Source organism: Polyodon spathula, chromosome 20 (genome assembly GCF_017654505.1).
Source record: "Polyodon spathula isolate WHYD16114869_AA chromosome 20, ASM1765450v1, whole genome shotgun sequence".
Lineage (NCBI taxonomy): Eukaryota > Metazoa > Chordata > Actinopteri > Acipenseriformes > Polyodontidae > Polyodon > Polyodon spathula.
The window spans coordinates 5243115-5269980 of NC_054553.1; the positions used below are offsets into that span (position 1 = coordinate 5243115).

Sequence of the window (26866 nt, forward strand, 5' to 3'; positions counted from 1 at the left end):
AGAAAGATGACAGCAGAGAAAGAGTCTTTTTTAAAAAAAAAAATTTTTCACCAATTGCAAAGTTAGATTCCCACAAAAACTCCAAACCTTGATCTGTCTAATATTTAATAAACGGCACTGTTAAGACTTTGATCACTTACTCGACCCATGTCTTTGACATTCTTTCATGTCATATGACCCCCCCCCCCCCCCCCCTTTAAAAATGATAATTTTTTTAAACTGATTAAACTGGAGCAAAGGTATTTCAGCATGAGGGTATTGTGATTGGCTGCTTATAGTTCAAACCTAAAATAATAATAGTGGTAAGGTATTTTCAAATCAGTGTGCCATTTTGCAGCTGTTTTGTTGCTCAGCCTAATGCAGTAGTAAAGCCTTTCGTCTAATAACATTTTACAGGTAACGTTGGTGGCTTTTCTACTGCAGTTTACCCTTGTCGATTCTTCGCATTTTTAAAATATTATTTAAAAGAAAGATATGAACAACACGCACTGTTAGGAACAAAAAAAAAAGTCACCTCATTTTAAATCAAATTGTAATAACTAACATATTTTGCATCACAATCATCCACTGAAGCTCCAATTTAAGCATAATTTAAAACATTTAAAGAGTGTTATGAAAAAGGCATTGCAGTAGTACCGAAATGCAGGCGCATGTAGTCCCTGAAATGTCCTAATGTTTAAAACTTGCCTTGTATTCCAAGTATTAACAGACCAAGCTGTTGCCAAAAACATCTGCTCAGTAGTGGCCTGATATATTTTTGTGTGAGTGTGAGAACCTGTGCTACTAAATATATGTCAACACATTTACAAGAAGGTACACCCACCAAATAAGTAGTTCCTTCCTTTTTTTCTCCTTGTTTTTCGTGTAGCAGACAACAACACCTGGACTGTTTAACACATAGCTTATAATATGTCTTGACTGTTTAATCAGATATATAAGCAAGCTGTTTTAAATAAACTTTAAGCATGAATTAACCTGTTTACTGAGAAACATGTTGAATATTTTTCTTCACTTCCACTTTCAGTACTTGATTCAGTATCTGTGTCAGATGTAGTATTAACCCCTCTTAAGTGTTCAAAATGAGAACTACTCTACAGTACCCATTAAAAAAAAAAGTCTTAGACCCAGTTGATGAAGATTTTGTGGTAAAACTAACCTGTTCTTTTGTGAGATTCTCTTACATACACTACAATTCTTTTTATACTATTGTGTTTTTTTTTGTAATGAGTCACAGTTATGACAGTACTTAAGATGTTTTCATTTTTCCAAAAAGTGTTGATTATTTGATACATTGGTTATAATTATGAAAATAGCTAATTAATTATCCTCCACAGGTGGCAGTACATTTTTCATTCAGGTGTTGTTGATTTAATTTTGTTTTCTAGGAATTATCATCCATGTTTCTAATCTCTTTAGCGTGTGTGTGTTTGCGTGTACGTGTGTACAGGGGTCGTTAACAGAAACTATGAGTGGCCATTTTATTAGTTTCATCTTCATGATGTTTAGATGCTGAGAATTGTCAGACATTTCCAAATGAATTTTACAGTAACATGAGCCAAGGGACCCATGCAGTGTGGGAGGCCGTCACCACATTCACTTTACAAATTCTTCAATACGACACAATACGCTGTATACCCTTCAAAGCGACCTTCGAAGTAAAATAAGCATTTACTAGATTACTCCTTAGGCTAGCATTGCTATTAAAACAGTTGCCCATTTATGTTGTTTGTGTCCAGGAGTGTTGGTTTAGAACTTGTCACAGGTTTTACAGACCTATGCTAAAATCTTTTGGCAACATTCACAATATCACAAAATAAGGAGAACTGTGTGCTACAGTGGTTAAATTGAAGATTGATAGCCCTGAAAAACAAATAAAAGAACTAAGCATTCAAGTATATGAATAGAAAAAGGTTGCATAAACCCTAGACAGAGAAACGTTAGTAATGAAGCCTCCCTACCATAAATCTTTACAAGTCTTAAATAAGTCAGTTGTTTCTGCATTTCCTTCTTAGAATAAAACCCATAAATTAGGGGAGAACCATTTGATGAATGCTTCTATCTGCAGACATTAGAGGTTCTATATTTCAGGCTAATACACTGGACATACAAGACTTGATTTGTGCGCACAAACATTACCTTGTCTGTGTGTATATATATTATCTGCAAGGAGCTTGACGAATAAAACAGCCTGTCTAGGGGCAAATGCAGCACATGTCTTGTGCTGGAAAGGTCACAGCTGTCAGGTTTTTAGGCTGAGCCAAGGATTCAACCACAACCAAAGCCTGAAGATCTTCTCCAACACATGAAAAAATAAGCATTGCTGCTTTTGTTGAATTTAGTACTTATTAAACATGTTTTTTTTTTATTCAAGGTTCTGTGTATTATATCCAGCTGCACAATGTTTTCCGAGGACTAGTTGCACATTGAGGCATTTATTCTGGGGCCTTGACGTCTTCAATATGGTTCCCCGAATTTCACCCTTTTTTAAAGTTTTCATTCAGTTACTGAATGTATTTCAATCTTTAAGTAATTCTTTGTATGTGCTTATTCAATTCTGGTGAAGAACTGCTCAAAAATAATAAACAGGTTGCCCCCTTTATTCCCTTTATGCTCATTTAAATTGCAGATGAAAACCTGCCCTCAGCTTGGGCTGCACGTGTTCCCCATGAGGGTACTGGTGAGCAAATTGGTTGGACCAATGGAACTTTGCATCAGCAATTGTTACAAGAATGTAATGTGTCCATTACAACCATATTATTTATATACACGATTTGTTGGGTACTTGCACACCTTGTTGGATTGTGTTGAGGACCTGATCAAAGACTGATAACCATGCTACTGTGTGCCTTGTTACCACATTCAAAACCACAGTAAAAACAAACTTTGTACACAGTATATTCTTCCATTCAAGGGTATAATTAAAAACAAATGTACAGTGTGATCCAGCTTTATTTATGTATTTATTTATTTATTAACATGTAGAGTATAAGACCTCTTAATTATATTAATTGTATGTAATTAGTGTCATTCTGACTTCTGTTTTGATGCAGCCTGTCGTTACCATTGGCGATGCTATGAAAACTCTTTAGAAAGTAACTGTTGAACTTACTAATGAAGAATAATATTGAATGTAACAGATGCCTTATGGCAAACCTAGCATTATTGTATACTGTTGTTATTATTATAGGCTCGTTTACCAAGCTTTTCAGCCAGTTGCCAAATACAGGTCACAAACAGGAGGTAACCGGAGTGTTGGAAGATAAGTAGTACAGCCCCAGCATTATAACCTGAATGTAAAATGTATTTTAAACGTAGTGGTTTGGGGAAATCTCTAAATCTCGTTTTTATCTGTATATTGAACATGAGCATAAAGGGTTAATGAAAAAGTTTAGGTCATTTTTTTGTGTTGTATTCGTCATATGTTAACATTGCATAGGAAATACAGGTTTGAAAACATTATTATTATTTTCAGTATCTGGTACCTGGGAGGGGTTTCATTTTTACAAGCATGGATTAACCTGTTTACTGAGAAACATGTTGAGTATTTCTCTTCACACATTTTTTTTCAAAATGAGAACTACTGTACAGTACCCATACTTTATATCATCTTTTCAGTTGTTTCTCCCAAAACATGTATTTAGGGTCCATTTCCGCTATTGATTTCAACAGCTCATGTTAATTGCATTATTATTGCTACTGAAGTCTGCATTTTTAATGGCCTGCTCCTAACATCTTGCCAGGAGATCTGTTAGTTACGGGCCTCCCTGGGCACTGATTTTACTGAAGGTGTGTTCTCGTAGCTGTAGAGATAGTGCCCTGGTTAAATAAAGGTAAAGAAGTAAGGGTAATCCATAACTAAGCTTTGCAATATTAGAAAAAAAAAAAAAAAAAAAAAAAAAAAAAAGACGTTCACCAGAACATGTCATTTAAACGTAAAAGAATATGAAATAGGTGTAATTAAAGTGGTTTGTAGTGTCATTTATTAACATTAAGAGAAGATAATGCGTTGTCTGTAGGGTGTATCTCATTATTATAAGTAATGTTATCTTGTGTAGTTTGGCGACCGGTAAAGCTGTGTGGTTCTGGCAGCTCAAACTGTGACGAGTGATTTCTGTTATAACAAGAGACCCTACACTCTGCGATTTTAACGTTTTATGAATTACTGAAAGTAAGACTGTGCTCAGGAGCTACTATTAAACATACAAATAATTTTGAATTCTGTCAATACAGTATGTTCTCCTCACCCGACGACATCCACTGACATGTTGACACATCCCCCGTGGCATTATCTTTACCTTGACTGTCTGTGTTATTTGCAGTAGATATCCAGGGTGCTCGGCTCTGCCGTGCAATTCTTGTATAGTGTGCGCCTCTTGTATACTACCCTATCAAAGACATTAGGATATACCAATATTTATAAAAGGTGCACCCTGTGTTCTTGCTATTTACAGTCAATTTTCCTCCAATAGTGGGGGAAAAAAACTGACATATAGCAAATCTTTAAAAGCTAGGCTAGAAGTTAATGGTGATGGTAATCCCAAACATGTACTCAGAATTGGGTCTGCATATACAGGAGTCTGTGTGTGTTTTTTAAATCTTTATATTTATTTATTTTTTTAAGCTTGGATAAGGTTCCAATTTACTGAGCTAATAAATGTCTGAATCATTACCTGTCTGAATAAAATTAATGTGCAGTACTTTTAAATTGCAGGATTTTTGTCAACGTCTTCAAGCGTGCCGATGGCCTTGTTTTTATTACAGAGGCTGCATCGAATATGAATACAAAGTTTTACAGTTCATTTGTGTTATGGCCTACTTATTAAAGATGGTGACTGTTTCAAGAGCTCTCTTAGTTCCTCCAAGTTTGCTGTAGCCCACACGAGACTATTTAGAATAATGCACACCACAGCTTTAAGAGAACAGCTGCAATAAGGCAAGTTGCCATCACGAAACAGCTCTCAATTCAACAGGCTAATTAATCTTGCTTTGTGGAAGCAGTCATGCCAAACCTGGGAGAGAGGCTGATGATTTTAGATTTCTTAAGCAGGAGCATTAATTTATGGGCAGTTAAAGATCTCTACTTTTCTATTAACTGGAAACAGTCTTTACTTGGTGATGAATAGGTGTTTCTGGTGGTATTGAATAGAGACTGCCAAGGATAGAACTGGTTTAATGGTGCAGGATATTGCAAGACACAGCTTTTGTTTCTAAAGATCCTGTGCTGAATAGGTGCAATAACAAATTAATGCGTTAGGGGCCTTGGATTTAAGTGGTATTTGCTATAGCTTTAATGTACCCATTACAGACTCCTCTACCATGCTCTCAAGCTTTCTTTAAGATGTAGCCAATTGAACTTCACATATCCTCATGAACATGATTTTTTTGTTTTGCATCAGCATTCTTCTAATGGGATTATATGCTTATGGTATTTTATTGTATTTTAGTTTTAGTGAAAAACATATACCGGCTACTTTATTATTAATATTGATCAGTCTTACGAGGGCTTTTTAAGGGTTTCTAATCAATGTAGTATCTGGCATAGGAAACACTCAGAAATGTAATGTCCACTTTGCTAATGAAAGCTTTAGTGGGTCAACAGACAAGTTAGAGAGACGCAACTGATTTAAAAACTAATTTGAATAAAAAACAAAAAATAATAGAGTAGGAGACCACATTAATATATTTACTGTGGTTTGGAACTTTCAGCCACTGCTAATGGAATCATCCAGTTCACAGATTCTCTTTCTCTCTATCTCAGATTTTTTAAAACCACTTAACACAAAAAGACAAGCAAGTGTGACTAAGCAAAGAGACTGCTGTAAAGAAATTAAAGGTATTCTGATACAGAACTCTTAGAAGCATATAACCCAATATGGAAGAGCCTTCACAAAACCCTGCTGTCATGAATCAAATGTGGGACAGGAGATGAAAGCCATTTAAACGACTTAATCGGTTTCTAATGCTGTTGACATCTTATCCAGGGAACTTGAGCTAATGTATGTATGTGTGTATGTATGTATGTATTCCATTGATAATGTAATTTAACTCAAATAAACAGTATTAGTAGAATGCTAGTGGTGTATTGCCGTGGTACTAATGTCTATCTATGTAACCTTTGATTCTCATGGATATTTGTTATCTGACAATAGTATTTGCAAGATAAATTATTTTAAAAGTAACTGCCTAATGATGGCAAGCCTGTTTGAAAATTGATAATAATGACATTCTAATAGTGAGTTTTGGTATGTTCTTTTTCGAAAATGTAATTTTCATTTGCACGTAGACTGAACACTAATTTTTTTTTTTTTTTTTTTTTTTTTAAGCCTTCCTGGTTATTCTAATTGGCATGTGCTACGTAAATAACATAACATAAAAGTGATTTATGTGTTTACAGTGTGATTAATATGGTAATTCAAAGGGATGGACGAAGTGAGTGCCTCTGTAATTTACCTTTTAAACGTAGGAGCATTTTACACGCTTTTACAGATTTATGAGAACAACCAATCGCATCTAGAGCAAAATCAATTCTAAATAGTGTCCCAGTAATTTGCCTGATAATTTACTAACCATATTTTGCTCCTTAGATGCATACCCATTCTCTAAATTTCAAATTATTCTGCAGGTGTGTACTTTTGATGTGTTGCTGGGCAAAGTGTTAGACATTAGGGAGAAAGAGCGACATACTGAGGTCTAAATTGGAAGTATTTCACAACACTGGCTGTCATGTAAGGAATACGTGTGGAGGATTTTCTTTTTCAAAGGATTGTGTTTGTGTGCGTTCGTGCGTGCGTGTTCAGCTTCAAACTTCAAGTTAAATTAGACAAGGGAATCCATAGAGCTGTTGGGAATAGGTCTTAACACCAAACACACTGAGAACCTCTCAATAACAAACAACTTTTCAAAGTGTCAGTGTTCTCTAATCTCTAGTCCTTCGAGGGACAAAGTGCACTTGCAACACCTACAGACCACTCTGAAGCAGTCTCATCAAACTGAGCTCGCTAAAGAAAGAAAGCAGGTATAAATTTCTTGAGACCGAATGTTTTGACCTTGCCGGAAATGGCGAGGCAGAGACAGCTAGCAGAGCTACAAGGGGAGCATGTATCTGGAATCATTCTTACTGGCTCTTTGAGCAATGAAAGATCTGAAATGTACATAGATGATATTGAGTGGTTTTTATTCGACGCAGGTGTCCCAGTAAACCGCTCAATAAAATGTGTACATGTTTTAATATCAAATCAGTTCATTTAGGGATTATTTTGCCAGCCAGATCTTTACTTTCGTTTTCAACAGGCTACAACATGCTTCGACGCGGATTAATTTAGAACCCCATTTGGCCTCTTCACAGCCATCATTTTGGATAGAACCTTGAGCTCAGTCTGTCAATTTGCAGCCTGTCTGGATTCCTGCTATTACCAGTGTTAATGAAGGGGCTACAGGCTGCTTGGATAAGTCAGACGCTGGCAGATCTGTACTGGCGTTACTGTACCAGACGTTTTTATCCAAAGTGACTTGCAGAGGCTAGGGGGTGAACTCTGTATCAATAACTGCTGCTGCAGAGTCACTTATGTGGGACATCGGTTTTACATCTCATCCGAGACATTTCTTGACTCGGAAGTCGGGGTCCAGATCAAAACAACAGAAATCTGAAATTATTTCAGCATTTTAAAGTTGTTATGAAGATCAATGAATGTATCTTACCCTTTATAGTGGACCACCATCACAAAACGCTTACAAGATTCGAGAGTATGTTGTGTGAATTATGCATCATCTGCAGAGTCACTTATAACAACGTCTCACCCGAAAGACGGCGCACAAGGAGGTTAAGTGACTTGCTCAGGGTCACACGATGAGTCAGTGGTTGAGCTGGGGTTTGAACCGGAGACCTTTTTGTTACAAGCAGATTTTTATTTATTTATTTATTTATTTTTTGGGGGGTGGGATTCAACTACCGTATTGCAATTATTGTTTTTCCAATATTGTATTTATACAACAAATGTGGTCCTTAAGTTTCATGTGATAAGCCATGTTATGAACTGCTTCACCACACATGATACAAATTGATTTTGCATTCTGTACTGAACCATGGTGCTGCAAATGTGGCTTGAAACTGAAAACAGATCCAATTTCCAATTTTCCAATTTATGTATATCATTTCTTGAGTTTAGTTGTGTAGATGTGGCCTACTGTACATGCAAAAGCAAAATCTTATGCACAACTTTAAATACTTTGTTTGCATTTTCTAATTAGATTACAGTTGAAATATGCATCCAAATATGAAAACCGTCAGACCAATGAAAAAATCTTGGATGCACATTTATTTTCTGAGGTTTAATTTATTTTATTTTTTTTCAATGAAATACATTATTTCCTTTGGTACACTCTGAATTGCATGATGGATCTTTTGCAAAGCTGTTAGCTGAATGACACGGTTAGCTGACACCGGCTTTTTATTTTCAGCCCCTCCTGTGTAGTTTGAAATCAAGCCAGCTGAGGGGGGAAAAAAGGTGCTGCTTTTTATTAATCAGGCTTGGTGTCAAAAGTGAGTTCTTGCGCTTTAAGGCTCTTTTCAGAAAAACTGTGGAGCATTCAGTGCTCATTTTAAATTTGAGACCTCTTTGTATGGAGATTTACAGGTTAAAGAGACAACAGATGAGACAGCAAATCCACATTGTCCCCAAGGCTTAGTCTGCAGGTTGGATCCTAAGAAGAGTGTAGAGTGTTGTACTTGTATTATCACCATGGGGGTACAAAAAAGGAGACAGAACAGGAGCTTCCAAAAAATATCCTAAATATTCTCTTGTGGCCGTTGTTGTTTTAGGCTGCAATCTGTAACAGCTGACATTTAGCCAAAAACAAGCCTTTTTGGCAGGTGTATTGTCAGTTTGTGTTATGTATCTTTTTAATGAGTGCAGGGTTTTCTTGCCTGGATAAGCAATTTGTAAGCATGTTACTTCAGTTAGAAATTGCGGAAATCTTTTCTGAAAAGGCTCAAGATTTTCAACGGAATACATGAATTAAAACAAGCTGGTGAGATTTTTTTACAACAGTGAGTCTTGAAATGTGATACAGATTGATATGCTGCTTTTGCAGCTCCATGTTCCGGCTACTTGTGGTTTATTAAACTGACTCTTTAAACCATACTGGCTGTTTTACTTGATGTGCTCCATGGTGAAAGATGAAAAACAAGAGGATGATGTAAAAACTGGAAGAGATTTTATTGTCTGAATATTTTCAGGCACAATGTTGCTCTAAACCTAAGAAACAGGTGCAGGTGTAGCTGGATTTACACATCTGTTCTATCATATGCATCACATCTTTCTTTTTTTTATGGTTTGATATATTTTATATTTATTTATTTTATTTTGTAGTTTTGTGAATTCCAAAACAGGAGCTTTTCAAAGTTGGCCTGTGATCATTTCTCAGAGCATTATTTAGTTTTTGACAGCCAACTGCCAGCAAGTTTTACTGATGGACACATTCCCACACGAGGTGATTATAAGTCAGCCTCATTGGCGAAGGCTTACGAAAAAACAACAATAAAAAACCCTAAAACTGTCTAAAGGTAAATTAATGTTAAATAGATCTAAAACTGTCACCCTTCAATTATAGCAATCGGGTTGGTGTTTCCCAAAGGGTTGATGTATTGACTCATTTTATTAACATCTCTTAATACAATGCAATGCAAGTGTCATGGAGAGATGTCTGTGTGTAATAGCAGCTTTACGAGTTCCAGGGCCAATGTTGTTTAGGTCCGCCCCTACTGATTTACAGTACATTCCTAATTGCTCTTGACGTGGCTTGATTGGCTGGGAGGTTCAAAAGGGAAACGTTGGTGTTGTAAATGCTTTCAGTTCATTTTTACTAAAATAAATTCCCAGGAACAAATCAATTTCAATTAAAGAGCATGGAATAAAGGAAGAATTTAGCAAACATTTCTAACAATTTATAGTGGTGGGGTGTAATTAAGATGGGTATTGTGTCTTATCAGGAATGAAATGATCATCTTGTTTTATCCCCCTTTCTTGATATTAAAGATAACCAACCCTGCTGAGCGTATTTGTAATTTTAAATGTAATTAGGTGTGACTTAACATATGGCTTTACAACTGCTGAACTGCTGGGAAAGTCAATTAACGATGTGCTTTGACATGGAAAACAAAAGTCATTGTCAGTTTTTTGGGGTCTTTGGTGAATAAATGTCTGCTTCAGTACAGGAATAGGAAACTGAATCCAGCTGTGTGCCTTACGCTTTGCCGTGGGTATCCTATGGCTTTCACACACAGTTAATTTTACTGCTGTTCGTTCTATTGTTCCATCATGTAGCATCTTTGTGTTGCATTGTTTTCAATGAAACACGTTCTGGTTTTAAGAAGGTTCATGTTATTACCTTTGCTTTCCAAGGCATTATGGCTTGCATTTGTGTTAGAATAAAAAAAATATTTCAGTCCATAATCTTCTCATCTTTTGCTCATTCTGCTATTTTCTTCTCATTCCGAGGCCCTCGATTCCAAATGCTGGCATTGTTTGGAGGGGTGTGGTTGCTTGGCAATGCTTCAGAGAGCCGTGTTATCCAAAATTACATTTGTACGCATTCTTTAATCTTAGGTATTACATTGTTAGTTGTGGAAGTGGTCTTGCAGTGCTTTGCAATGCCAGGACGATGCCTCTTTGGCCTTGTAATAAAATACTTGCTAGTAAATTCATTACCTTTAACAGCAGAGTGTGTTGGATTGCATGCTGTGTCACAGGAGGGCTGTATGTTAAACATGCAGCTGGAAGAGGGTCCAAAGCCACAGTGACCCCATATTGGGTTAATAGGCTTGGTGTTCTGTGAAGTGGGGGGACAGACTGTTTGAGCTGGACCTCATGCAGGCCACACTGCTGAGGGAAAACAGCTATCTAGTGATAAGAAGACAAGGCTGCCAAGAGTTTAGGGGATAATCTACTGTAGGATGATGTCCTGGAATTGTGTGACGGTGCTTTTAACGTTTTTAAACAATGAATCTGCAAGTAATGGAGCAATAATAATATAAACCTAACTGTGCATAATAAGGCTGTGATTTATTTGATGTTTTTATACTACTATCACCACTTCTATTAATACTACTAGTACCAATACATATTTATTATAATTATCATAATTTCACATGACTAATGTGATGATAAACTGGATTTTACTGACTCTCACTGTACAGTATACCAATAATGTTGGGTTTAGTTGAGATAATTATCTTTATCATTTGCAAGGTTACCATGTTTACGCCATCCTGTGTATCATAATATCAACTTTATACCAAACTCTGATCTTACTCTGTGCTATTGATTGGTAGGATCACTGAGAATGTATTGCATTATGTATGTTCTCATTTTCCAGTGGCAGTACAGTAGATGGAACTTCAGATTCCTTGACAGCCCAAGTCAAATGTAACTGAGTCGTCTCCTCTTCTTAATGTGATGTATCACGTGTTCATTGCATGCATCCGCGCACCTTGCTCTGCCGGCCTCTTTGTCATGTTAAATCGGCTCCTGTGTGCAAATGGAGGTGTGCCTTTAACGTGGAAATAACTGAGCAGGCATAAAAAAACAGAAATCTTATCGTCTGGCAGCAGAGGATGCCCTTTCAGCTCCAGGTTGCGTTTCGGTGTCATTTAAACTGACCCCTGCTATCCCTGACCTTTCTTTGCTGCCACAGAACAATAGATAAAAAATGGATTAATAAATTGATTAAAAATAAATAAACTAACTAAAGCCTCCTGTCTACAGCACTGTCAGCCCTGCCTTAATGAGCAGGAAATTAAAGAATAAAGGATTTTAGCCATTTGCCTTTGATACTGTGTGATGTACACTAATTGCTACGATTGTATCTGTATTATTTTTCAAAAGATCACTAGGGTGCTTGGGTAATTTTCATTAATCACATACAGAGAAGAGCTAATTAAAATGTTCATTATATTTCCTCATCTTTTTTCTTTCTTTCCCTTTCGTTTTTGGCATTTAGCAGGAGAGCCGAATGTTAATATGATTCATGCTATTATTGCGTAAGAATACTAAACACAACCTTAATTACTGTAATTCATTGTGCTGCATTAGCGTTTGGTTCTTGACTTTGTATTCATTTCTTAAGGCTCCAAATTAGTTTATTCTAATTGTGCAGTGCAAATAATTTTTCCGGCACTGATTTACCCTGTTAGGCCAGACCTATAATATAAATTGTTCATTGACATTACCACTCTTAAAGATATGTACAACATATTGAAACGTTGGGCAGCCGGCTCTTTGAGCTAATATACACACACACACACACACACACACACACACACATATATATAAATAAAAATCAGAATATGACATCAGTGCATGAACCCCAGAGAGCATATTCTAAAAACTTACCAGTAGATCACTGTTGTTGGCCCATGATTACTCCCCAGCCACAGTGGACACTGGGGAATTATGATCTAACTTAACAACATTGAAAATACTTAGAAATTTGGTAAAGCATAGTAAAGAACAGAGTAAACCTGAACCTGAAGGAACCTTTGATTCTCGGGGGTGTTAAACAGTTTGTTTATTGTACTTGATATACTTGAAAGATCTTCTACACAGGGTATTTCTTGAATCTAATTTTTGTGCAGATGTTGCAAGAATTATGTGTTTAGGCAGCCTAATTGCTAGGTAATAGCTTTAATGTATGGTCCTCATTAAAAAATGTATATCCAGGTTCATATGAAGCCATTCAAGTAAAGCTCAGTTAAACTGTAAATGTAATCCCCCCCCCCCCCCCCCCCCCCCCCCCCCGATTCCTGTGGCCATACAGTAAGACACACAGTTGGCTATTGCCTGTTGCACCTGATAGGTTTTTGGGAGCTAGTGTATGCAATAGCATTTCACTGCTACCCCTAAGACTACTGTTATAATGACTGACAGAGGGGCTGCTACACTTCTATAGTACCCAGGAAATTGAGTTTAATGCATCAGCTGTCAGGGTTGGCATGTATAGCAGGAACCTTTTAATTTGGATTTAATCTCCAGGGAAAGGGAATCTTTCCTGCAGAATACAGCATTCAGTTTGCCATGAAAGGCTAGGCTCTAGATTTGCCCTGGAAACTAGAAGTGTCCAGTCTAGGTGTCTAAATGTTTTCAAATGTGATTTTGTCGCTAATAGACACATTGTCATAGATTAATAACTTCACAGGTTTTTTCTTCTCCAAAGCTGTGCCTAGTTACAGACTCCACTCTCTAGTAATAATTCCCATCTGTGTGCTTGTGATGAGACATAACTCCACTATTCCTTCCCCTCTCGCTGACAGTTCTTAATGGCCTTTGATCTTCTGAGAAAATTAAGCGGAGTGCAGAGACAGAGATGGTTCCCAGTCTGGTCAGCTGGAGCCATATGCTTTCACAGTGCTTCAGACTTACAAGGGTTAATGGTTCTAGCAGAAAATTAATTTTAATATGCAATGTTTTGTAGTTTTTTTCCATCCATAGTGAGGTTCCATTAGTCTGGGGCATGGAGTCTAGGGACTGTTTAATTTGATAAACACAGCTGTAACATTCGACTAGGGAATCCAGTGTAGCCTCTGTCTGGAATTTGATATGCTTCCTGAATAACATGCTTTGACATTTTGCATTATGCTCAGAAATGCTTTTAGGACAAATAAAAACGTTGGCATCCTTTTTTTTTTTTTTGTATGCAAATATTGTCTTTACACCTGCTGCAGATGTCAATACTATGCTTTACAAATGTGCATTTGTAAGAGTAACCGAAACATTCAAGGACACAAGGGAAAGTTACATAGAAAAAAGAAAAAAACAGTATGACATTTCTTATATCTTTTGTTCTTTAGTGGCAAACTTCTAGTTTTCATTGAAGCTTGATATTGGCAGTAATAATAATAATTTAAAAATATGTTTAACAGACATCACTAGTCCTTCCATTGTCTTGACAGCCTTCCTGGCATTTTTACACCATTTTTACACCATTTTTTTATGGCAAATGTATGTGTAAAGTAACAATGTCATAAGATACGAGAAAATATGATATATCCACCTTCCTACAAGTCAAAACATGACTTTACAAATGTTATTATAGGCTGTACTCACAGCTTTCCCCTAAATGTAATGGTTAAAGCAGAACTGGCATTTAAAAATAAACATTTACATCTCAATTGAATCATCTCTCATGGAAAATAAAATTGGTTTTGCTTACAGGGAGGCCTGCGGAACAGCAAGCACGAGTCTACGCTGTCATCACAGGAATACGTGCACGAGTTGCGCTCCGGAATCACAGATGAGAAGCTCCTCAACTGCCTGGAGTCTCTGAGAGTCTCTTTAACCAGTAACCCTGTAAGGTAAATATCACAGATCCATCGAAGAAGGGGAAGCAAACAAGCATCTAACAGAAGGGACTAGAGCGGTAACTAACTACAAGCGGTATCAAAAGATCCACACAACAGAATCTTGGAATGATTTTAAAAAAGACATTTTGTTGAAACGTTTGACTTTCTTTTAGGTTTTTTGTTTTTAATCCTTATTTGTCAGTTGGCTTGTTGCTTGTCAAAAGGTCATCTTAATATTTTATTGCCACAGGGTAGGAAGAGAGTATTGTTAATGAGTCTCTATCCCAACAAATTGGCAGTCTGCATTAAAGGTCTGTACTTAAAAACTTCTGTAATGCTTTCAGCCTATAACTGCTGTGTTACATTTGTTTGGGGAGGTCGCATCTGTAAATTTGCAATTCATGTATCCGTAGCTGTCAGGGAGGAAGGAATAGTTATATCTATAAGACTGTAATAGATGGACAGTCCAGTTTTTAGTGTTCTGCAAGAATCTATCTCTAGCAGCATTTAATGAGCACCTCTCTCGTTATAAGAACAGGATTCCCCTCCACTCTTTATCCTTGGTTTGATCCCATTTAATGTACTATTTTAAATACTTAGAAATTTTACTCAGTGTTTTTACTTTCATATCTCTTCATTCACTTAGAATTAGTGTGTATTGGTGTCCAGGGTTTTTCAGTTATCTAAGTCTTTCTTCCAGATAGCATCTTTTACATTTAATTTGGTCCCAACAGCATAGATGAACCCATGGCCGTGGCTTACTCTTAAATTATTTACCATTTCGCTATTAGAAAGATGTTTCTTGATGTGAATCAATGGATGCTGTATTTAAAGTGGTCATTGACTGAGTGGCAGACATTCTTTAAAGTAGCTTTTATTGTTAAACATCTGCCTGCTGTAAACCTCAGCGGGGCAGTTACATGATCCACTACATTCAGAAGACATTATCTCGGCATCTTTAAAGCTTGAGTAATAGACGTCAGTGTGGTTTCAATGAGTAAGATCATATAGAACACCAGATAATGCCAGGTCCACCTAAAACAAGTGGACACACAGGATTGGAGAACAAATAAAATGCAAACCTCTTTTGTATGTAGCACACACTTATATGTAAATGTGCTCTCCCTGTTATAACTGATTAATTTATTATGCAGATTGTGTAATTGCCTTGTATTCTGTAACATTTATACTGGAGAATGTAAGTACAATTAGAAAATTCCACCTATGGAAATTGTCACGTGACATGCTTCACTTCACCTAAACAAGTTATTTGAGAGTTGTGTGCAACTATTCAGCAACAGCAATGGGAATGCAGAAGTACCTCTGTATGATGGTGGTCGCCTGTGCAACTGGCCTGTCCCTCTGTCCCTGTCCACACCTCCGGAAAGTACAGCTGGTTGCAAGCGCTTTGTGACTGATTGAGTAATTATCTGCTGCAAAGCATCCAGTCAGTCATTTTTAAAATTTCTTACTTTTTAAAATGAAGGCAACTGATCATGTTGTTTATTTTAAATCTAAGACATTTCCATGTGATTATAGGGTTTAGTCATTTTCTATTTATTTTCATATCTTTTTAATCTAATCAAATAACATAACTCCCATAACATCCCCCTAGAGATTGTAGCAGCTGAACGGCTTTGGATGTGTACTGACTTTATTTTGCAAAGTGCTGGAGTAAGGAAGCACAGGTTGGCCCCTGGGAAGTTCTTAAACAGATGAACTTCTAGCCCAAAGTTGAATAAACATCAGTCATAAACACCCACTTTAGACATGGCCTTCCTGAGCAAAAAGCAGCCTAGGGTGACAGATGACTGGAATAAACAGGGGCAGTTTCTTTTTTTTTTAATGAGATAGACGTTCAACCTCCCTTTCTCAAAGGGGACTAATAATTAATATGGATGCAATTAACGTTTACGGATCACAGGACACAGGGAGTCTGACCTGCAGAGTAAATTTGTCTGATTGTTGCATTTTAATGTAACCTTTAAAGAACTCAAGTTATCTGAAAACTTTGGAAGGATTTTATTTTGTTCCCTGTGTGCAAAATATACGTTGCCTTGTGGACTGCATGTTTTAATGTAAGGACTAGGAGCCAGGAGATTCTGGATCTAAATCTCTACTCAGCCGCTGATGATATAAAAAGGTTGCCAGGTCATATCATCAAAGAGATTTGTTTTTCCAAGTCTACAGTATTTGCCCAATTCAAGCTAGAGTTGTAGCTTAGTACTGGCCTGTCTAAACCTAGACTTATTAGTACCTGAAATTTAATACTGAAGTATGAAAATGACTTTGAATATCATCTAACCTGAGCCTCCCCTGAAATGACATGTGGAATCTCAGCAGGGGTATCCCTGCTTAAAAAAGTTAAGAAGAAAAAGAAACTCTATTAGATCCATTATCTGCCCATCCAATCACATCCAACATATTTTAAGATTACACCGCTGCTTTTGTTGTCTAAAGACTGTGGATAGTAGGACATTCAACTGATGTATCCTGTTTTAAGATTTGATAACATCTGGTCTGTTCCCCTTGTAGACAGCAAGTCTCTTTCTGACAGGATCAAGTCCTGAAGGATGGGTTGGGTTACCTTCAGAGGATCTGTGGATTGTAAACACTGAAGATTTGAGTGATGTGTGGATGTTAATATAACATTTCCTTTTCATACTTTTCAAAGGGCAGGGTCAGTGCACAGGAATAGGGAGTGGGATGTTGAGCTCACTTTTGAGGCAGCTTCTGTCTGTTGCGATATTTGCGGTAGCCTGCTTTATGAAATGCATTGAAATGAAGGGCATCATAAAAAAAATATACCCACAGAATCGAATCCACTTGCAGATTTGTATACTGCACTCAAATACGTTTTTTTTCTTTCATTTCTTTTATTTACTTAGTCATTTAAGGGTATTAATAAAAACAGACAATCCCCTCCTGAGTACCACCATGTAGAAAACAACAAACTGCCATCTTTTAAACTATGTGTTCTACAATAAAACGGTCGTACGGGTCCCACTGTCCAGGTCAATTTTATACATTTTGCCACAAGTTTCTTGCCAATAGCTCTTTCAGGGAGATTTTATTTTTCTCAGTGAAGCTCCACAAAAAAAAATCTCTGACTAAACCTCTCCTTCACCTATTTCAGCAGAAAATAGAGTTTTAGCACATTGCAGAGCTAGCAGTAGTTGTACAAGCTGCTTTGCAGCTTGATTTGTTAATTTCCTCCCTGTGGCCCCCATTCACTTAATTGTTTATTAAGCCTTGTTCTGCATCTGTTTCAGTGCCCAGTTGCCTGCCTGGGCAGTGCTCCCCTCTCCTGTGACTCACTTGCTTACTGTGTCCCAGACAGGTGCATTGCAGTCAGTGCATTGCAAACCATGTAAATGTGTTCATGTACAGATGGCATTGCCTGGAGCACTTGCAGACACATCTTGAGTTTTGTTGCACATTTCAGTTTTCTCTTCTTTTTTTTTTCATAGGCTTAACTCTTTATTTGCACTGCATCACTCAAGGAACTGTTATGTGCAGTACAGTATAGAGCATTGCATTGCCATTCCAGTATCCTGTTTTTCACAGGTCCTGTTTTTATCCTATCCTGTTTTTTCACTGCTTGTTCTTGAATCCTCACATGTGTAAGCTGGAATGCAATACCCCCTGGCTGAAGGGGATATTTTCAAAGGAAGTACTTGAGGTCTATCCAACAGCTTTGTAAGAAACGTATATTGCAACCCCAAGAGCTAACTAGGTTTGTTTGTACTAGGGTTTGAATACATACAAATTATTGACACTTCTTGACACACGAGTGACAATTTTTTTTTTTTTTAATGGGAATTCGTTAATATGTAGCTGCATCTCCATTTTAACTAAGTTTTATCTATAATGGCATGACCTTGATCTGACTGATTTTATGTAAGTGCTCAGACATTTCAAGAGGATCAAAAGGTGATGTCTCAGTTGGGTTGTCATTAGAAAACTGCTAGACATGTTAATAATTTTTTTCAGCTCTTTTAATTTTGAATGCTTAAAGATTAAGTAGCTTGAAGTTTAAAAAAAAAATACTGTTCCCTTAACACTGTGTGATGTTTGCAGTCATTCTTTGTGATTCTTTTTATGTATGAAGGCTTTGCCTGAGAGTTTAAGAGCTGTTCCTTCAGTACAAGGTGCCTGTCATAGATTGAATGAAACCTAAATCAGCCAAGGGTCATTATACTGCATGCCATCACACAACAATTACCAATAACAGTTGTTTTGCCAACAGTAGATGTAACTGCAATCTTTCTTTAGTCTTTGGGTTATTTTTTAATCTATATTGTTTCCACAAAATACAATTAACACAGTGATATCTGTATCGAATATGCTGGTGTTCACAGTACTCCGTTCTTTATATTGAGTTTGCTGGCTTGAAGATGCCAGAATTGAGCTGTCTTTATTGAGTTTGCTAGCTCTATGTTTCCAGTACAGAGTTCTCATCGAATTTGCTGGCTCTAGCTTGGCAGTACTGAGTTCTCTGTATTGAATAGGTTGGCTTATAAATTCCCTGTACTAATCCATTTTGTATTAAATGTGCTGTCTTCAAAATCCCAGCACCAAATTCTCCATATTGAATTTGCTGGCTTTTAGATCCCTGAACAGAGTTTTCTAAACTTTAATAGGTGAAATTCTTCATATAAATGATGTTTCTCTGGGATGTTGGTTATAACGTTATAATTTTGGAACAATCCAAGAATAAGTGCTTAATTCTATTGGGGACTTGTACTATATATATATAGAGGGGGTTCACACAAGAGTTGTTTTGGTATAGAGGGGTTGGTGTACAACTGCCATTACTGAGTTTTTTAGCCGTGTCTCGCAAACCGCTATGCAACCTAGCTACAGTATGCCATGTGTACCTCTGAAAAACTATTTTGTTGCATGTCTGCTTTTCCAGTGCTGCTGCAGTGGTGACTGATCAATGAAACATCACACACAAAGTATGGAACAATAATTTAACGCAATCTGCATTTCCACAACCCTTGGCCACCCTCCAATTGCTGCCTTGTATTGACATGTTGCACAGAACTCCGGAAACTCTAGCAAGTGCTTTTTTTTTTTTTTTTTTTTAATATGAATTTCTTAAATAAATCTCCAGTCACTGCAGTCAAATGGGAGTATCCACACCAGGAATGAAACTGACCAATCAGAAGCAAGGTTACCACCCTTGACACACTTCAAACATGCGCCTCAAAACAAGTTAATGATTTTATGTAGCACTAGCAGTCGTGGCTTGCAAGTGGTACATTTAGCAGCATCGAGACATTTTCTTTCCTAATATGCAAGTTGCATAAAAATAGGTTTATTAAGCAAACATAAACCAGACCATACGTGCAGTCATATCCAGCATTTAAAAAAAAAAAAACATGTGACATAAGTTTAAGATATGGCTTTTTTTTTTTTTCTTTTTTTTTGGTTTGTTTGTTTGCTTGTATGATAAATAACATTTTGTTCAATAAATTGTTCTGTGGCACAAATCAGTGACAAGAAGAATGTCTTTACATACGCATAAAGTGATGTTTTGTGGAGATTCACCAAACAAACAAAAATATTATCGAGGTCCTACTATTCTATACATTCTAAAACAAAGCCAGCAACGTTTCTGTTTAATGTCACACATCCCAACATTATCAGGGTCATAGTTTTTTAAAGATTATGAACCATATCTGTTCACCTGACTGCTTTAAAAGGAAAAACTAAATAAGTCTTGCGTCTTGCCATGGCACACAACCTTGTTCTGTGTATAATTCTTCGTAAGTAAATTTAAATTAAGTTAGAGACGGCTCAAACACTCACTGATGATCTGATGCATCACAGTCTTCAGTAGCGTTTATGATAAAGTAGAAAAATAGATTTGCAGAATGAGATACCGGGCTTCAAATCAGATTACTACTACTACCACGAAAAAAAAAAACAAACAAAAAAAACTACAAGTACAACTGTACAATTACTACTGATGTATGATAACAATAACACTGTTGGATATATAGGGATGTTCAAAAACTCTGATCTATAGATTTTACAATTCCAACCTTTTATTTTACAGCATGTTTTGGCAACTGTATGTCTGCTTAACTCTCACCTGCTAAAATACCATGGTTTACAGAAGACACATATCTAAATATTGCCCTGCGTATAAAGATGGAGTTGAGAAACAGTAACAGGATTTTCTTTTAACACTAGTTTTGTCAGAACCTGGCTGATGATCATACAACAGCATATAAGGATTTCACTGCATGTGGCTTAGATCTGAAACGTTACATAATAAAATAATTGCTTCATAAATGGTCAGTCTTTTGTTTGTTTGTTTGTAACAGTCATATTATTTATTTTTCTTTTTTTACTGATCATTCACCTTTCCAGGAAATCTGCTTCAAATTCCATCTTTCGGTCCAATTAATTTGCAGCACCATGCTGTTGTGGGAGATAATTAATTAATAATTGCAGGAGTATTTTGCTCGCAGTTGTTTGCTGTTTGAACATTTTCAATGAAAATAAATAATAATAGAAAAAATGTTATTCCTTTCTCTTGCCAGCTATCAGGAGCACTGGACTCCTTTTGCAGAGATTTTTCATTCTTGAGTGAACGGGATCATGTTCTGTAACTCTCCTGCCTTCCCGAGATTCCAAAGGAATGTTGAACTATCATTCATTATGTTAGATGTACAGTCACTGTGGCGGTAGAATGTGAATCCAGTTGGGAAAGAAATGCCGTGAGGGAGCAATGCAATCCTTTGAACAGAACACACAGACCTTCTGCACCATCCTTTCTTTAGCTGTGCTCAAACAATCACACAACACTGACATGAGTAATATTGTGTATTTTGGTTTCGCTACTGTACAACTTAGGAAATGTGATGCTTCTGTTACTTTTAATCTGCAGAGCATACATGCAGTATACTTAGGGCTCTTCATTTTCAGTTTTTTTTATTTTTGATCACGTGATGTCCCTTTTAAAGTTAGATTGAGCCGACTCAGTTTCTTAATTAAACTCTTGGAAAAGCATTGATGATGAAACAAGATCACTTCAGTTTTTTCTCCCGTAACGTGAGTGAGACTATGATTCTGTTTTCATTATTGATATAAAAAAAAAAAAAAAAAAAAAAAAAAATTAATAAATATAAGGCAGCTCCTTATTTTTAATTCAAACCAAACACAAAAAGATAGTTAAGTTGAATTGCTTTTCTTGGGTTTATAGTCTTAATGACTTGTTGCAAAAATGTGTTTTGCAAATAATAGTTTCTTCTTCATTACAATTTAATTAAATGGTTTGTATTAAAATTAAGGAACTGACTTTTTCTTACATTATCAATAAAACAGAATCACAGTCTTAGTCAATTTACTGGACAAAAAAACTAGTTTCACACTCAACACTTTTCCGAGAGTTTAATTGAATGGAGTTGGCTCAAAGAGAGGGACACCACGTGATCAAAAATAAAAACCGAATACGAAGAGCCCTAAGTGTACTGTAGCATAAAGAGCTGACTTTCTGTGTTCTTGCTAGTCTGTTGATCTTGTCGGTTTAAGATACATATTTTTAGCAGCTTCTTGCCTATAGTCTTTGGCTAGACATTTGAGAAACGTCTTTGTTGATCAAAATTATAGTATACTGTAAATAGTTTTCAATGTGCTGTTATTTGATTTGAGCAAGTCTTGGGATGTCTCAAAACTCCACAATGCCAAAAGAGTACTTTTAAGCAATATCAGAAAGAATGGCTCAATTAACTTTTAGGATGGTATATTAAAAAAAAAAAAAAAAACAATTCAAAGCCTCATTAAACACAGTCTCTGAAAATCCAAAAGCCATAGGTGTACTTTGTTATAGTAGTGCATGGTAACCAATGCTGAACCTGTGGGCAAATCTGTGCCTACAACACACCAGAGTGTTGTGCCTGCGATGGCAGCTGGTGTACTCATTGAAATACTGATGCGTTGGTGGGGGCAGTAAAGTCATTCCAATCTACTGCTCTGAGCTCTCAGACTCTGCTCTTGTGTCATTAGATAAATCTGTATTTTAATGTATTTTTATTTTATATTTTGGAATATTTAGTTAATTAAATATCAAGAGAAAAAAAAAATGTCATGCCCTTGGCTGGACGAGAAATACACATGTGCCCACGAAAGCAGGAGGTTACAGCCACCACTCCCCAGCCACACACACCAGTGAGACTCATGGATATTAATGTGGCAAAGAGTGAAATAAAGCTTAGCCTATGGTCATGACAGCTAAGTGAGTGTTTCGAGGGCATTCTCCTTCCAGGAAAATTGGGTTATCTGCCTTCAAAGGCGAATGACACAAACTCTTTTATTTGTACCACACAGCGGGCAGCAGAGCAGAAGAAAATGTGAGGAGGAGAGGCGAGGCAGAGCTTGTCTGGTTATTCCCTGCCCAAAAAGGGGGCTCTGAAGGGGCCAAGTTGTACTTAATTTTACTTGTATACATACCTACTAATGCGGGGGGGGGGGTGGGGGGGGTGGGAGTTTATAATATATATATATATTAAAAAAAATAACAATATTACTAATTAATTTCCATGTAGCTAAACCCCCAGTATCCAGATATATTCTTTTAAGTCAGAAGGTTAAAACCACATTCCCCTGTGCGCTACCAGATCTATTGAAAATATTTTAGGTTATGCACAAAAGGCTCCAAAGAAAGGCTTCATACTTTTTATTTTTTTTCATCTCCTTTTCTTTACCTCCATGAACTTTAAGTAAAATTATTTATTTCTTATTTATTTATTTAGTTTTTAGCAAAAGCATCAATAATTTATTTTGGACTAATTTGTATCCTTCGGTTTTATGTCTGGTAACTGGGTTTGCAAAAAGATGCAGTTGATTTACACATGCACAGTCGCCCTCAATTCTTTTGCCTGCTTTTTCTCATTACTTTTTTCTTTTTGTGTTTGTCACACACATGTCGTGCGGAAGCTGCATACACAATTTAAAAAAAACCTTGTGCAGAAGGTGGCCATCTCCCTATTAATTAATTGTTTAATTTATTGCTGTTTGGGAGATGGTCACTTGCATAAAAGCCTGCAGCTCTCTGCACTCCGGGTGGGTGTTGGAAATGAGGAACGAGAATGAGGGAGTTGATTAAAAACTAATATGTATATAGCAACAGTGAAGGCGATTGCCCAGCCTGACCTATTGTTTGTGCTCGTGCCTCTGTTTTGTTCCTGCATTCTGGCCTGACGTCACCACATTAGCTAGCCTGTCACAAATTTGTAGTATTTCTTTCTGTATTTCATTAAAAAAATAAGTATTAGGATCTGTGTTTAAATCTATGTGCTGTTCCTGTAAAAAGAAAACTAGTTGTTTTTTTTGCATTTCCTTAACCACACCCTAATAAGATGAGCTGAGAAATCTACAGTATCTAAAAGAATAAACATTACGTTTTGTAAGCCGGGTAAACAGACAGTTATGAAATTACAACATTATCCTGTTTTATTTTATTAACAAAGCAGATCATAATAATTTACTTTACAGCCAATAGTAATATGTTGCAAATTGTGTTATGTTGCCTAGTAATGAATGTTGAATAATGGTGTGTGGGAGCTCCAAGTGTTTGTAATTTTACTGTAAATTGAAACGCAGTTTTATATGTACCTTATTTTAGTAATGTGCTGTGCTGCAGGCAAAAATACGTCACAGGTAATAAAAGCCTGTTTTTGACACTGATATTTGATACAAATGACTTTAATATACATGCAATTATAGAGTAAAATTGTTGTCAAATGAGAAAATAAATCACAGTTATGTCCTGTAATGCAACAAATTGCTCCATGCATTTTGTTTTATTGACAGACTTGCGCTTCAAATATAACACTTAATAACATAATCTGGATTTAATCAGAAGCAGTCCCTACAATGTCCTGATTATCAAAAAGTGAAGAGAATATGCTTGCCTGTAGTGGACCATTTGCAGTCTCATTAAACATTTTGGGTAATCTCCAATTATCTAGTGCAATTTCAAATTGATTACTAACATAACTGTCTTTATGTGTACAAAACAGTTCCACACAAGCCTAAGGGCAATGGGCTGTCTGATTTTGAATTATGAATAAAACAGATGCAGTCATTTTCATATGAAATAATTACAATTAACATCACTGCTGCTGTATTTTTGGTGGGGAAACGTTTCATAGTGTATCTGTTAATCATGATGCTTCAGGGAGGAGACCTCTAAATGCAATGACAGTTAAATTGATTTGTTAAGGGAGAAGGAAGGCCCATGCCCGCTTAATATAAAGAAAAAAAAAACAAAACAAAAAAAACAAAATAGTTGTTGAACACGCCAAACGTTCAGCTTCCTTAAACATGCCAAATGTTCAGCTCAATAGCACCTACTTGAAAATGCAGGGAGAAAGAATCTGATGATTCCTCTTCTTTCCAATCCCTGTCAATGCCTTCACTACAAATCCTTTTAATTTCAATTGATGTTTCTGAGTCTTTCTCTCCCTCCTGTAGGATATGAAAAATATACAATCTCTAATTATAAATGTACTAATTTGATTGACAGGGTTGCAGTAGGAAAGAAGTAGGATATGGGGGTGGTGGGGCATAGACTGCACTGGGACAGCCGAAAGCAATTTTAGGATGCTCTACTGACCCAGCCCGGTCACAATCTAAGGAGAGGAGACAGCAGTCTGTATTTTGATATTTTTTTTTTCGAATTTCTTTTGTGATTTAGTTTGTAGAGATGCAACAAATAAATGATTAATGATCGCCATGGTTTTTATTTTGCAAGCCCCAATTAAACATGAGTTGTGATGTAATCACCCTAGTGCCCTTTCTGGAGACCCATGTATGTGTATTACTAGCATATTCAGTTAGGGAACTGGTTCTTATTGCACCTCTTGCAGTTTGTCTTGGGAACTGAATAAGGTGAGGCATGAGTGCACTACGCTGGCAACCTGTACTTGCCACTGTTTGTTTGCCCTCCCACAAAAGAAAACTCACAAATGTACTAATCAAACTGCTAGAAGTTAATACAGATTGACATGAATAAAAGGGTATTGTGTGTGAAAACACTATTGGACAGTAAGACAAACTGGAAGCCAGATGTAGTTCTATTAAATTGTAGATGTTGCTGTACATTCTACCCAGTTTTCAAATGCTTGTGTAATTATATATTACATGCAAATGATAAGACTGATAAACATTTCAAGAGTGGAATCCGCTCTACCATTTCAGTGTTGATGGAATATAATGCTAATATTTTCATTATTTGCACATCCCCTTGCAATTATGTCCCATTATTTACGCTGCTCAGTTTACCTCCTCCATCACTGAGCTCCTTGTGCAGCAGGCATGTCGTTCTATGAAATATTTTTTCCACAAGAAAAAATATTTTGAATTGTGAAATACCGAAAAAAAACAGCCCTACTACAACCTAGTATAAATTTACTCACTCAATTGCCAAGCAATGGGCTATTCTCATTCTGTTTGAGGAACACACAGCTCTTTAATAAAGGCGTTTCGTTTAATAAGATGTGAAGGCAAATCCAAGATACATTACTAGTAACTCTGTGTGTGTATGTATATATATATATATATATATATATATATATATATATATATATATATATATATATATATATATATATATATATATATATATGTGTGTGTGTGTGTGTGTGTGTGTGTGTGTGTGTGTATATATATAATACTGCAGTAATGTCAGCCTATGTATAACCACAGATACCAGTAACATGTCAATTGAATTCTCTTTGGCGGCAGCTTTTTAAAAATGTGATGGTGACTTTTGACTAATGCCAGCATCTTCTGTGTTTCAGCTGGGTTAATAACTTTGGACATGAAGGTCTGGGGCTGCTGCTGGATGCTCTGGAGAAGCTGCTGGACAAAAGACAGTAAGAGCCAATTACTCCTCTTCGAGGAAAATCAAAGATGCCTCTGTTAAACCAGGGGATGAACCTGATGTTTAATCCGCCACTCTCCTCCCTCTCTGTTGACTCCAGGCAAGAAGGAATTGACAAAAGGAATCAGCACAAGCTTATCCAGTGTCTCAAGGCGTTCATGAACAACAAGGTGAGTCTGATGCGCAGTGGAAACCAGGCAGAAATGGCCTGTCGGATCTTTTGACTTTTTTTTTTTTTTGTTTATCTACCTGTCAGCAGTAAAAATACATAAAAAAAAAAAAAATGATGCACATACTGATGAATACATTGAGTATAATACGAGTGTAAGCATGAGTGCCGAAGGAGTAAAACAATGTTGAAGTGGCTCAGTAGGTGGTTTACTCTTGAGCAGGTGCCTGGAATCCAGCTCAGCATGAAAAAGATGACTTTATACGTTTGTAAGGGCTTATTTAGCTTTCAGAAACCCTGTTTAATAGTTTCTAACCAGATATCAAAAACCTGGCAGCTGCACTGCTTGTCATTTATTTGCCAGTGTCACAGAGGGCATTTTAGGGCAAGAGTATTCTGTTTATTTTCCTCCCTTTTTCATGTATGTATTAAATCAATATGATTTAAAAAAGGGAAAAAA

At 36.6% G+C, this 26866-nt stretch overlaps 1 protein-coding gene across 1 annotated transcript in view; it reads left to right on the forward strand.

The window, feature by feature from the left end:
• LOC121295178 (protein diaphanous homolog 2-like) overlaps window positions 1-26866 on the forward strand; it is a 385994-nt gene that overhangs the window by 89386 nt on the left and 269742 nt on the right. The window contains 3 exon segments of the mRNA XM_041219584.1: window positions 14208-14347; window positions 26155-26229; window positions 26338-26407. Coding sequence (XP_041075518.1) covers window positions 14208-14347; window positions 26155-26229; window positions 26338-26407 — 285 coding nt within the window.